The sequence below is a fragment of the Penaeus japonicus genome, unplaced genomic scaffold (assembly GCF_977035675.1).
Source record: "Penaeus japonicus unplaced genomic scaffold, GWHDUDI00000001_assembly GWHDUDI00000016, whole genome shotgun sequence".
Lineage (NCBI taxonomy): Eukaryota > Metazoa > Arthropoda > Malacostraca > Decapoda > Penaeidae > Penaeus > Penaeus japonicus.
In genome coordinates this window covers 28,135,432-28,147,931 of record NW_028234418.1, presented here as the reverse complement: position 1 = coordinate 28,147,931, position 12,500 = coordinate 28,135,432, and the positions used below count along the sequence as shown (strand labels likewise).

General features: G+C 34.3%; 2 protein-coding genes across 2 annotated transcripts in view; both read left to right on the top strand.

The window, feature by feature from the left end:
* LOC122252315 (3 beta-hydroxysteroid dehydrogenase/Delta 5-->4-isomerase) overlaps positions 1-2,700 on the top strand; it is a 4,741-nt gene extending 2,041 nt beyond the window's left edge. The window contains exons 3-6 of the mRNA XM_043014717.2: positions 334-501; positions 803-1,024; positions 1,140-1,295; positions 1,637-2,700. Of these exons, the coding sequence (XP_042870651.2) occupies positions 334-501; positions 803-1,024; positions 1,140-1,295; positions 1,637-2,073 (983 nt within the window). The 3' untranslated portion in view covers positions 2,074-2,700. The remainder of the gene's footprint in view (positions 1-333; positions 502-802; positions 1,025-1,139; positions 1,296-1,636) is intronic.
* Positions 2,701-6,212: 3,512 nt separating this feature from the next.
* LOC122252314 (uncharacterized) lies at positions 6,213-11,422 on the top strand. The gene is made up of 7 exons (XM_043014715.2): positions 6,213-6,464; positions 7,977-8,180; positions 8,458-8,646; positions 8,858-8,990; positions 9,443-9,578; positions 9,952-10,033; positions 10,266-11,422. Exons 2-7 carry the CDS (start codon positions 7,998-8,000, stop codon positions 10,398-10,400), a joined length of 858 nt encoding a protein of 285 aa, XP_042870649.2. The 5' UTR covers positions 6,213-6,464; positions 7,977-7,997; the 3' UTR covers positions 10,401-11,422.
* Positions 11,423-12,500: the final 1,078 nt, after the last annotated feature.

Genomic DNA, 12,500 nt, shown 5'->3' with positions numbered 1-12,500 from the left:
GAATCCATTTATGTGTATCCTGATATATAACTATACATATGGAAGATTTATGATAGAGAAATTATAAGGAACACAACGAGGGGAAGAGCAGGAAAACACGCGAAAAGACAGATAATCTTTTCGCATTATTGCAAAATTCTGATAACCTGAAGAAACAAACAATAAAGCGAAGAAACCTCTGTTCTCTGCTCTTCCTCTCAATTTCTCTATATGATATATATACGCACGTATGATTTATAAAATAATAATAATAATAATAATAATAATAATAATAATAATAATAATAGTAATAATAATAATAATAAAACTTATAACCTCGTGACCCTCTCGCAGACAACGGGTGCAATATAATTTCGGAGGAATGCGACATTCGAAACGCGGACCAGTTATCCCGGTGCCTGAAGGGCGCGGACGCCGTCATCAACTGCGCCGCCGTGACGCCCGATATTAGTCAGGATGAGGTTTCCTTGAACGCTGATATGTGGAAAGTCAACGTTGAGGGTAAGTTTCGGTTTTGGCATTTTACTCTTGTTTGATTGGTTTATGTATGTATGTTTGCGTGATGGGTGCGGAAATATATGAAGATTGGAATTGCATGGGATGTCTGGAACTTATTGCATGTATTTGTTATGCTGATAATATTTCGGAGAAAAAAAAGTAATACAGCTTGCCACTTCGCCTAAAAAGCCAAGTTATATGTGAAATAAGGGTTATACACCGAAGAGTTTTTCATTTTTTTATAACATAGCATTTCTTATTACAACATAGCTGTCCTTCAATTGCGAGCTTATATTTTTTTCAGGGGTGCGGACTCTAGTGAAAACGTGCCAAGAGGTGGGCGTTCGCGTGCTAGTACACACCAGCACTCTAGCGGTCAAAATTGCCGGGGAAAAGTTGATGGAACACACAGAGAGTCTCACGCCCGACATCGACGAGGACGCCCTTATCCTAGGTGACTACGCCAGGAGCCGCATACGGGCTGAGGAAATCGTCTTGGATGCTCACAACTCCCCCACTCAAACAGGTGAGTGGAAACACAGAACAGAGCCACCTATTTCCACAAACACAGCTGAGAGTAAGGTCGAAGACATCAACCCTAAACTTTCTTTCTTTGCTATTCACCTTCTGTCATCATACAGAGACAACGCTACGTACGGTCGTGCTGCGTCCGCCTCTCCTGTACGGGGAGGGGGACCAAAAATTCGTTCCTTACATCCTCCGGCTGGCGCGCGCAGGGGGCAACACAGTGCCTTCCTTTGGCAATCCCGATGCCTTCCAACAGGCGGCATATGTTGGTAAGTGCCTCTTGGCTTCCGAGGATCTATGGCGGGGATTAAAGGATGTTCATTTATTTCGGTGGTCCACTTGCCTTAGCAGCTGTTGCAACTTGCTTTGTTCTTGCGCTTTACCTCCCAAGGTTGATATTAGGTAATCGTTTTTCTGTGGGCTTTGCTACTGGAAGTTTCGATATTCATACTTTGACTCTGCATGAAGGTGAGGCTGCCCTTTTTTGTAGCAGAATTAATGTAAGATCATATCCACATCGAGCTTAATTAAACATGAGTTAGACGTTCTGACATAAATTAAGAAGAATATATGACAGTGTATTCAATCGGCATTCGTGACGACACCGCAGGTAACGCGGCGGCAGCTCACGTCTCAGCCCTGAGGAAGTTGCTGAAGGAGAAGGACGCGGGCGAGCTGCAGAGCGTGGGGGGCCTTCCCGTCTACGTGACGGACAACACCCCGCCGAACAACCTGCCCGGCCTCGCGTACCCCTTCCTGCGGCCCCTGGACGTGCAGCCCGCCCGTAACCTCTCCTATTGGCCGATTGCCATCCTCCTGCTCCTCTCGAAGGCCTGGGGGGCGCTGGTCTCCGCCCTTGGCCTGAGGTCCCCGGGCCCGTCCCCCCTCCCCTCCTGGACCCTCCACCGCCTCGGCCAGACTATCTCCATCGTCAGTCGCATGCGGGCCGAGCTCTCCATGGGATACGTGCCGCCTTACTCCTGGGAGGAAGCTCTGGCTCGCTCAACCTCGTACTATTCCTCAGCCTTCTCCAAAGAAAAGTCTTAATTAAAGGGGTTCGGGGTTCAGTATTTTGTCGTCAATATGATTCACGCTGTAGTTTTGGAATGTCACGGATATCTTTTTAAAATGGGTTACAGTGATGTGTACAAATTTTTACTCAATACATCTTCATAGTATTTTTTTTTTTTTTTTCTAATAGTTGTCTTCCTTCAGCTTAGAATATTTCCCATATACTAATGTGAATATATCTATGTACCCATTAGATACTAGACATATAGTGTGAATTGATGTAACATAAGGAATTATTTTCAAGAAGTTGTACATAATGTTCATATAAATAGCTTCAACGGACTCATCATCCATGCACGCGGGACCAAACTCCATATAGCATCGTTTATATAGCTTGAAGTATGATAAACTACATAATTTCATACATATCTTGTTGCAAATCAAATGCATAAAAATTCATCACAATATCAGGTGTATCCATACATGCCCAGTTTGATCTAGATTTTTTTTTTTTAACTAAGTGATGAAGCAAGAGGTTCCTGTGTTCTTGCTTTTTTTTTGCAACAGGTGGCGTGATCAACTGACAAGGATTAGGAAATTATTGTAGGAGAAGAGATTTTGCTTCTTTCCTCATAAGTGAAAAAAAAAATCCTGAAAACTATATATAAGGTTTATTTCCCCTCACCTTTATTAATGTACTTCCTTGTAATCGCATTTTACTCGCTATTGGCTTTTTGGCTTTGAGTTACTCCTTTGTCTTCCTTTAGACTGTGAATCTTGTCATTCGACTTGCTTGCATAATGAAAATATGCTTATTCACTTTTTCCTTTGTAATCCTTAAAAAGAAAATCAGTCTAAATTGAGATCATCCTGATGTACAGAACTGACATTACTGCTTTAATATTCGGTCAATATTTACCGCAACATTGTTATAAAGATGGTGAACTTATTGACACCTTACTGTGATTCTTCCTACAAGATCTACCCAAATTCATATATTGATTTATAAGTAAGTATTCCTAACTAGTCAGTCATGCACTTAAACTGTTGGGTCTGCACTGATGCCTACACCCAAAATATTCACCAAAAATAAAGATGTAATGTTTCAACTTTGCAAATTATTAAGGTTTAAAACATATCAAGAAGTGTTTCCATGGGATGCTGATATGCAATAGTAAACTAATAATATATTTTTTTTAAGTGATGATACAGCAAATACACCCACATGAATATAGGTAGAATGTGGAAAATCTGATTTAACATGGCTGTAAATATTGCAATTTCAATCTAAAAGAATGATATTCAGGTTTGAAATCCAAATATTGAAATCACTAGTGCCTTTAATAATAAGTGAAACGCTCGTGAATTTAAAAGAAGTTGTTATATTTGTGCCCAAGTACTCCTTGAATCTTTTTTTTTTTTTTAATACTGAAAAAACGGACAAAATTCAGGAAGTGTGATGCTGAAAGATATGTATAAAGCCCTTAGATTTTTCCCCTTTTACCACCTGCAAGAACTTGGCAAGACGGAAAGTGACCTTAGGATGTCCCGTCCAGAGAAGAATCAACTTAGATATTTTTGTTGTACTACAGGTAATTGAAAGTAAAAATGGAACTTATAAGTTGTGTGCTACCTAAACAAAGAAAACCAGCGATTGTGTGACAAATAGTAACACCACACACACACACACACACACACACACACACACACACACACACACACACACACACACACACACGCACGCACGCACGCACGCACGCACGCACGCACACACACACACACACACACACACACACACACACACACACACACACACACACACACACACACACACACACACACACACACACACACACACACACACACACACACACACACACACACACATACACACACGCACACGCACACACTTAGAACCATCAAACAAAACAGCATCAATATCCATCATATATCTGCCTCTATCTATCTACATTTCTATTTATATATCTCTGTCTATATTTATCTCTTAATCTATCAGTTTCTCTTTTTGTGATTTACTGAATCAGTAAAATCCTTATCTATGCCGCTGTCGAAGATTAAAGATAAGAACGACAAGTGCTACCACAATATTAGGAGGAAAAAAAATCATAAAAATTATTAAAAACACACGTAAATTATGTTTTATTATTATTGTGGTTAATTGTATCTCAAATGCCGACCTTTTTCAAGGAACAAAGAAGCTTTGATTAAGCTCATGACATGCATTTGGAGCTTTGATTAAGATCATGACCGATATGTGGAGCTTTGATTAAGATCATGACATACATGTGGAGCTTTGATTAAGATCATGACATACATGTGGAGCTTTGATTAAGATCATGACAGAAATATGTGGAGCTTTGATTAAGATCATGACATACATCTGGAGCTTTGATTAAGATCATGACATACATCTGGAGCTTTGATTAAGATCATGACAGATATATGACGACAGTAATGGTAACATATTAATCATAGGATGGTGATTATTGTGACAGTGATTAAAACAACTATGATACGATGACACAGATGATGAACTCCATTGATGATGATAATCATGACAATGGTGTTAATAATGATAATGGTAATGATAATGATAATGATAATGATAATGATAATGATGATGATAACGATAACGATAATAGCAATAATACTGATATTGATGATAATGATAAGGATAATGATGATGATGATAACGATAATAGCAATAATATTGATACTAATGATAATGATAATGATAATGATGACCGTCGCAACACCAACGATGATTATAATAATGATGATGGTAATGGTAGTAATGATGATAATGATAATAGAAATAATGATAATAAGGATGATAAAGAGAGTATGATGATAACAATGATAATGATGATGATAACAATGAGGATAACAAAAAGGACGGTAATGATAATAACAACAATAATGGTAATAATATTAATGATAATAACATGATAATAATGATAATGATGTTAACAACAGCAACAGCAATAGTTATAAAGATGATAATAATACTGATGACAATGATAACAATCCCAATAATAAAAATGATAACAGTGATGATAATAATGATAATAATAATAATAATAATAACATTAATAATGATGATGATGATGATAAGATGATGATGATGATGATGATGATGATGATGATGATGATGATGATAATAATAATAATAACAATAATAATAATTATAATGATGATAGTAATGAGAACAATATCAATAATATTAGTAATAATGATACAGATAATGATGATAATAGTAGTAATATCAATAATAGTAGCATTACTAATGATAATGATGATGATAATAATGATTATAGCAATTGTAGTAATAGTAACTATCATAATGATATTAATATATAATAATGATACTAATGACACTAATGATAATGATATTGATGATAATAATATTAGTAACAACAGTTATAATAAGGATAACAATCATAATGATAATGATTATAAGGATGATAACAATAATGACTATGATAATAATAATAGTAAGGATAATGATAAAACAGTATCAACAATAATAATGATAATCATAATGACAATAAGGATAATGTTAATGATAATGATAGTATTGATAATGATGATTATAATAATAGTAATCATAATGATGAGGATAACAATGATAAAAATATTCATAAGGATAGTGATAGATAGGATGATAATGACAATAACGGTGATGATGATAGTAATGATGATGATGATTATTATATATATATATATATATATATATATATATATATATATATATATATATATATATATATATGATTATCACCGTAACGAAATTAGTGATAATTATATTATCAAATAACGACAGCGTGATAACAATGATCCCTGAAAATAGGCTAAGTAATGATATGAATCTCTATACGATTGTTATCAATATATATATCATTAGTATACCTTTAGTAAAATCCATATCATTAATATAGCACCATATCATCATTATTTTAACCATCATCCCTGCAAACATATCAACGACATTCTATCGCTATCATAACCATCATCACTACAAACACTACCAATCTAATTAATCATAGCATATAACAGCATAATAAGAACCACAATGGACATTAACAAGATAAAAAACAATATGTTGAAGTTCCCCCAACGATTCCCGTTTTCTTCCACGGTTGTTTACAAATTGTCACTCCATTCATGCTTTTAGGCGTGACTGGACGGGGCAGGACCTGTCCCATTTGACGTTTTTTTTCATATTGACATAAGAAAAGGACGCTGAGATTTTTTATTGTGCTTGTTAACTAACCAAGTTTCTATTTGGTTTTATGGGTCAGTTTTATCGGTGAAAGGGAAATGCTGTTGGTTCGGCTGGGAAGGATTTGAGTGGTTGAAAGGACAAGGAAGTCTTTGCTGTTGTCAACGTATATTTTATAGGAAAGGTTTGTATGTTTTTTAATCTTGTATCCCTTTTCTTCTTAGAAACTTAGAAACAGCGTAAATGAAGGCTGTACTTAGGAAAATGTTTAGAAGGTATCGATATTGGCATATCAAACGGGACTATTTTCTGCTTGCTGTTCTAACTCGTTGGTACTTGTTGGGATGTGTAGTGGGAAGTCTTCTATCAAATTTCGGTATATTTTGGGAATAGTGCCGCATCACTAGTATTCCTCACTTCCTCTACTACTCGTATATGAATGTACTCATGTCTTGCTAACATATATGTACGTCACATAGTGAAATATGTGATTATGTGACTTCAGAAGACTTCTCATGGTGAGATTTAATTTTTTTTTAGTTATATGGCTCTCCTGAAATTTATACATTTATCTTTGTATGCTTGTGATTAATTCACCTTTTGTACTGTATGTATTTCAATATGTTGATATAGCTGTAAAATTTTGTTAAAGATATGTAAGCACAAAGAGGGACTAAGATTGGGGTTGTCTCAATAAACCTGTCAAAGTTATACATGGTAGATATAATACACAATTACCTAAACCCCACAGTCTGGGCCCCAATATTAGAGGAGGGCAGAAAGTATATTAGGAATCCATGTGTTGGCAGTGATATGGCACTATTCCAAAATTTTGCTCAAATATCCAATTCAATATCAGTACAGTATTAAGTGATCACTGTGGCCTCCATGATTGATCCTCAGGAAAGCTAACTTTTCCTCCACCACGTATATTCTGGTGAAATGAAGCTTGGCTAAATCCTTTTTTGATGATATATCACCAGGAAGGTCTATATTCTTTGTGTTACCAGTATATAAGTAGTAGAGATTTGTTAGTATCTTCTTGAGTGCCAGCAGGCCAGTGGTGGACATGCAGTTTTCTCTTACATGTTTACCTATATGATGACATATTTCCATTACTAAAGCAAAAATTATCGATGCTCAATTTGAAAGGCCTGCAGCTTTGATACAGAAAAAGTATTTAAGTCTTCTGTGATGGGCATTTTTCATGAGGTTGGATCACTTTTGTACTACAGCATTTTTACTTTTGTTGAAATTAATATATTTATTCCTACAGTTGTGTAACTAGGCATCATACCAAATGCTTATCAGGAACACTTTGCTAATATATTGTATATAGACACTCATCAAACCATAAATCTAGAAAATAATAAAAAACACATACCTTAACCCTTCCTGGATGGGTGGTACACTACTGTACCGCTCATTTAAAAGCCCAGTGGCCGGGCGGCACAATATTGTGCCAGCCATTTAATTGATTTAGGCCTAAGTGCTCGAAAGCCCCGGCATTGTGACATTCAAGGCTGGAATGCCCCCGTCGTGAGTGGGTTAAGATGTTCAGCCTGGTCTGAACATCTTAACATCTTAGAAGTGACACCATTCATCTTGGAAAGGCTAATGAGCAAGGACCCTGAAATATATTGTTTATCATCTGAGAGCCTATAAATCTAATGTAAAATTGCAACTGTCTTTACAGAAGGAGCCTTAGTTTGCCAGTATGACAACAACAGTAGCATGGAAGTCTTTAGAGGAGGCAGCATGGGGCCCAATGCCAAGCTTAGGGCCAGAGTGGATGGGAAAGTCAAGTTCCAGTGACTCTGGGTATTCATTAATGCTGACGGATGGTTGTGCTGTCTGGGGCGAAACAAGAACCACAGCCTATGTTCTGGAAAAGGCAGAAGTGGGTTCATTTCATTTTGCTTAATGATTTTGTCATAGTTCTGGAAGAATGAGAACATTTTGTGATTTTTAATGGTGATACTTTGTAAAGGGAGTGTTTATATTTTTTTCATATATTTGACCTCACGTTACCTGATACATAACATCTCTCTTAGAATTGATAAAAGCAACTTGTTATGCATCCATCCACCTGATAGGACATAGATTTGATATATATATATATATATATATATATATATATATATATATATATATTATTGATTTTTTTTTTAATATAGGAGTGGGCATCTTGCATAGAAGCAGGCATTAAAGAATTGTCAGGTTTGGTACTGGACGAGGTCAAGAAGTTGAACGTGGAAGTGCAGTGGAGAGATAACCGAAGGACCATCACACTAAACCTCTCTTCCAGACTCAATGATTTGTCATTTAAATGGATCTTTACATTGAACAGATTGTCTGATGAACTGGTGAGTATTTTCACTAGGCTTGTTTTGTTTTCTTTTTTCATAGATAAATTGTTACTTTTCTTTATGACTTCCTTTGCTCCTACTTTGGTTGAATTATACTAAATTTTGGTAAAATGCCAAACTGAATGAACAGGCGAAATTGTATGAATTATAAACTGAGGCTATACTGCTTTAATTCTCTTGTTTCACTTGGATGATTTTTTTTCTTCAGTTTCGTGAACATTGGGTAGTGCCAATAGTCATACAGATGCATCATATGGGTATCATTATTAAACAACTGAATACAGACCTTAAAAAGAAGACAGAACAATTAAAGGAGCTTACACCAGATAATAAAAATAACAGTAAGTATTATATGATATAATTTTTTACAATAGTTAGCTTTCTCAGTTACATATTAATTAACAAAAGTCTAAGGAAGAGTCAATATATTTTGTGCATAATTGTTTTTAGTAAAGTTTCTTTTCTAATACTTTAATCTTTGATATATATTGTCTAAAAAAAAACAAAAAAAAAAATCCACTTCTCTCAAAACTAGAACTTAGTATGTGACTTATGTAGCTGGCATTTCGAAATCATGGAAGGCTTTTTCCTAAGATTTGTGTGTTTTTGAAATTTTAAAGCAAAGTATCTTATGCACTATAGAAAATTGTAAAACTAGTTATGCAATTTGTTTCGTAAATATATACTGCAAGGTAAAGTTATACGATATGTTGAATTGATGCTGAAAATTATGTGATATATATATATTATAATTTCAAAGTCTTGTTAATGAATTTTATTGACCATTTTACAGAAACAGTTACTAAATCTAAAAAGAAGGATGTGTTAGATGCCTCAGTAGAAGCATTGATGGTGGAAGGGAACTGGACTGTGCTGCAGGACCATCTTGTTAACTTTCCACATATAATGAAACATTTATCAGAGAAAAGGTAAAGCCCTGTTGCAATGTTAGCAATATACTAGATGGTATCTCTGCATTTCCAATGAGATTTATTTAGTCCTTAACCCATTGGTCGTGGTATTAATAAAACATGTATACAGTCGGATGGCGGGTTTACATTGTCTGGCACGGTGCCATCCACGTCTATGACTGATTCTGCCTTGGCAGCAAATCATGCCATCTGCTGTTAATGGGTTAAATTGAAAATGCAGATTTCCTGTGTTTGGGTTCAAATCTTACAACTATTTATAATGGTACAAGATACTTTTTTATTTGTGAGAACTATTATTTCCTTGCTGGCATTAAAATGGTTATTGCATATTAATGAAAATGATTAAGAAATATTTTTTGCATGCTACCAGAAAAAGCAAAGACAATCCTGGAGCTACAACTACTACTGCTGTGTCAAAGAAAGGTCAAGCTGGTGACAAGAAACGTAAGGAGGTGAGTTAGCCAAGAACATACACTGTTTGCGTTTTCATTTATATTAGGTAATTTTAAGGATGTCAGAAAAATGTGATTGAATATTTGATTCATAGAAGCATATTCTTTTTTCAGTATGATGCAGTTGTTGAATACAATATTTTCAAATTTTCTTCTAATGTTTTTATTCTGTGGTTAAACATACTCCTGTATAGAATCTGTTGGATGCTGATAGAACTTTGTTTACTTTCAGGAGGAGGATGAAGAGGCAGAGAGGCTGGAAAGGGAAAAAGAAAAGGAGAGGAGAGCCCAAATACAAGAAATGCAGCAAGGACCAGCATTACCACAAACGCCAAACAAAAAGAAGAAGAAGAAACTGAATATCTAATCATCGTTTGAAAAATGTCTTATTAAATATTACTGCAACGAATGAATGATAGACATTTTAATTAATATGACCACAGATTTTTCTGTTATATTATATGCTGTCTGCTGTAAAGGCTGTTTTATAAGGCTGTAGATTACAGTCACAGTAATGAAAGATGCATTGGGATATCATCTTTCCCTACTTTTTATATGTAGTTAGATATTGTGATAATCTGACTTCAGCAATCACAAGCAACTGATTTTATAAAGTGATTTTTAAATATTTTCCCAATGATAAAAGTACAAATGTCTTTATATGGTTGAATCTAAGGGATTTCATTCTGACATTTTATGGAAACCGTCTAATGAATTTTATTATACATTTTATGTGCTGATATTCTAAGTCACGAGCACTGGTAATCTAAGGGAACACGGCCTACATCCTAGCTACCATTTGATGGCATCAGACTATATCATCCTGTTTTTTAGGGAAAGGATGAAAGGACAATTCCCTAGATTATCAGTGGACACCACTATCATTTTATTAAAGTTTAATTGTGATATTTGCATGTTCCTTTTTTTTTAATATTGATTTTGATAAAAGGTGTATAAAATTGGATGTCCAGTTTAGTATGTAGTAACACTAATATGAATATAATGTACAAAATTCTAGTATCTATTTTGAAATGAAAATGTGATTATGTGAAATATTCATATAATTAATGTAACTGTCTCAAAACCATAAGGTGTTATTCTTTTGTTATGGTAGGCTAGTAAACTGCTTCGATTGTGCCTTTAAAACTATATTGCTGAAATATTGCATCTATGGTTTATATATCAAATGGCATGCATATTGTAACTTAATGCATGGTACTTAAGAATGATGTTGGATATTGCTGTGCATTTATTATATTTATTGGACAAGTGATAGGATATGCTGTTTTATGATTACTGATTATCCTTAGTTATATATTTTAAAGGAGTTAATAACTTCCTGTTATTTATGTCAAATAAAGAAGAGCAAATAAATATATAACTTCTATACCAACCTGTTTGTTTTGAGGCATCAAATATTTTTTTCAAGTTAAAAAGACAATGAATTGGAAGTTTCTGTGATTTTCCTCTTTCTGATTTTTTTTAGGTTTGTCCTTTTTCTTGGGCTTGTTTTGTATTCTTTTGGTCTTTTATTTTGATTTTTTTATGATTTTATTTTTAGTCGCTTATTTTTCATTTTCCTCTATGAACTTTATTTTGTCTTGTGAATTATTCTTACTCTTATTCTTTCCCTTCTTCTGCCTCTTTAAGAAAATATAGATGTATCATATTAAGTAGAGGTATTTATTGATTAACTAAGATTATTAATTTTTAATTATTCCATACATGCATAGCTAATATGCAGACATTCACTAAACAGAACTTAAAAATTCAAAAGGTTCAAAAAGGGCATACAAATGGTCATAAAAACCACATCTATTTTTCCAATTAGGATATTTCAACAGTGAACAGCAATTTGCACATTAGATAACTGACAAAGCTAAAGAAAATAAAAGGAAGGTGTAAGACCAAAGCCAGGCTGAAGTGGCTATCAATTCCAATTTCCTTTTGTTATCCAATAAGATTAAGTAATGTATTGAAGTCCAGAACAAACTATACTAAGAAGGCTTCTAGTAAATAAAGTCAGTTTATCAAGACATCTTTAATATATGTAGTATGATAACTTTTCTCCTGTCATCAGTGCATTTGCATAGTGCAAATCTGCATGCCATTATTACTTTTAGATATAGGAAACTTTAGCTGTGAGATATTTTTGGATCTTGGTAATGTGAATGGAATACTTAGGACACTATATATAAGTTGCACATATACATGCACACGGTATAGGGATACATGCAACATATCGAAATATACATTTTAGGAAGATAAAAGTAATCAAAATGGTTAACTCATAGCTATATATAAAAATGAGAAGGGAAATATATGTGCAAATTTTATTTGAAATGGTATGCTATGGGTACTATTTACTACACAAGCCTTGAGCATTTCGTAAATATGTTAACAGTTCCTTTTAATAGATAAATATTGCCCTTGAGATAAAGAGAAATTAACAAATATGAGTTATGCA

What these genes read in the sequence shown, in the direction of transcription:
- LOC122252314 (XM_043014715.2), top strand. Translation starts at nt 7,998, where the DNA reads ATGACAACAACAGTAGCATGGAAGTCTTTAGAGGAGGCAGCATGGGGC. An exon ending in ACCAGATAATAAAAATAACA is followed by an intron (nt 8,991 to 9,442) that starts GTAAGTATTATA and finishes ACCATTTTACAG; the next exon opens with AAACAGTTACTAAATCTAAA. An exon ending in AAACATTTATCAGAGAAAAG is followed by an intron (nt 9,579 to 9,951) that starts GTAAAGCCCTGT and finishes GCATGCTACCAG; the next exon opens with AAAAAGCAAAGACAATCCTG.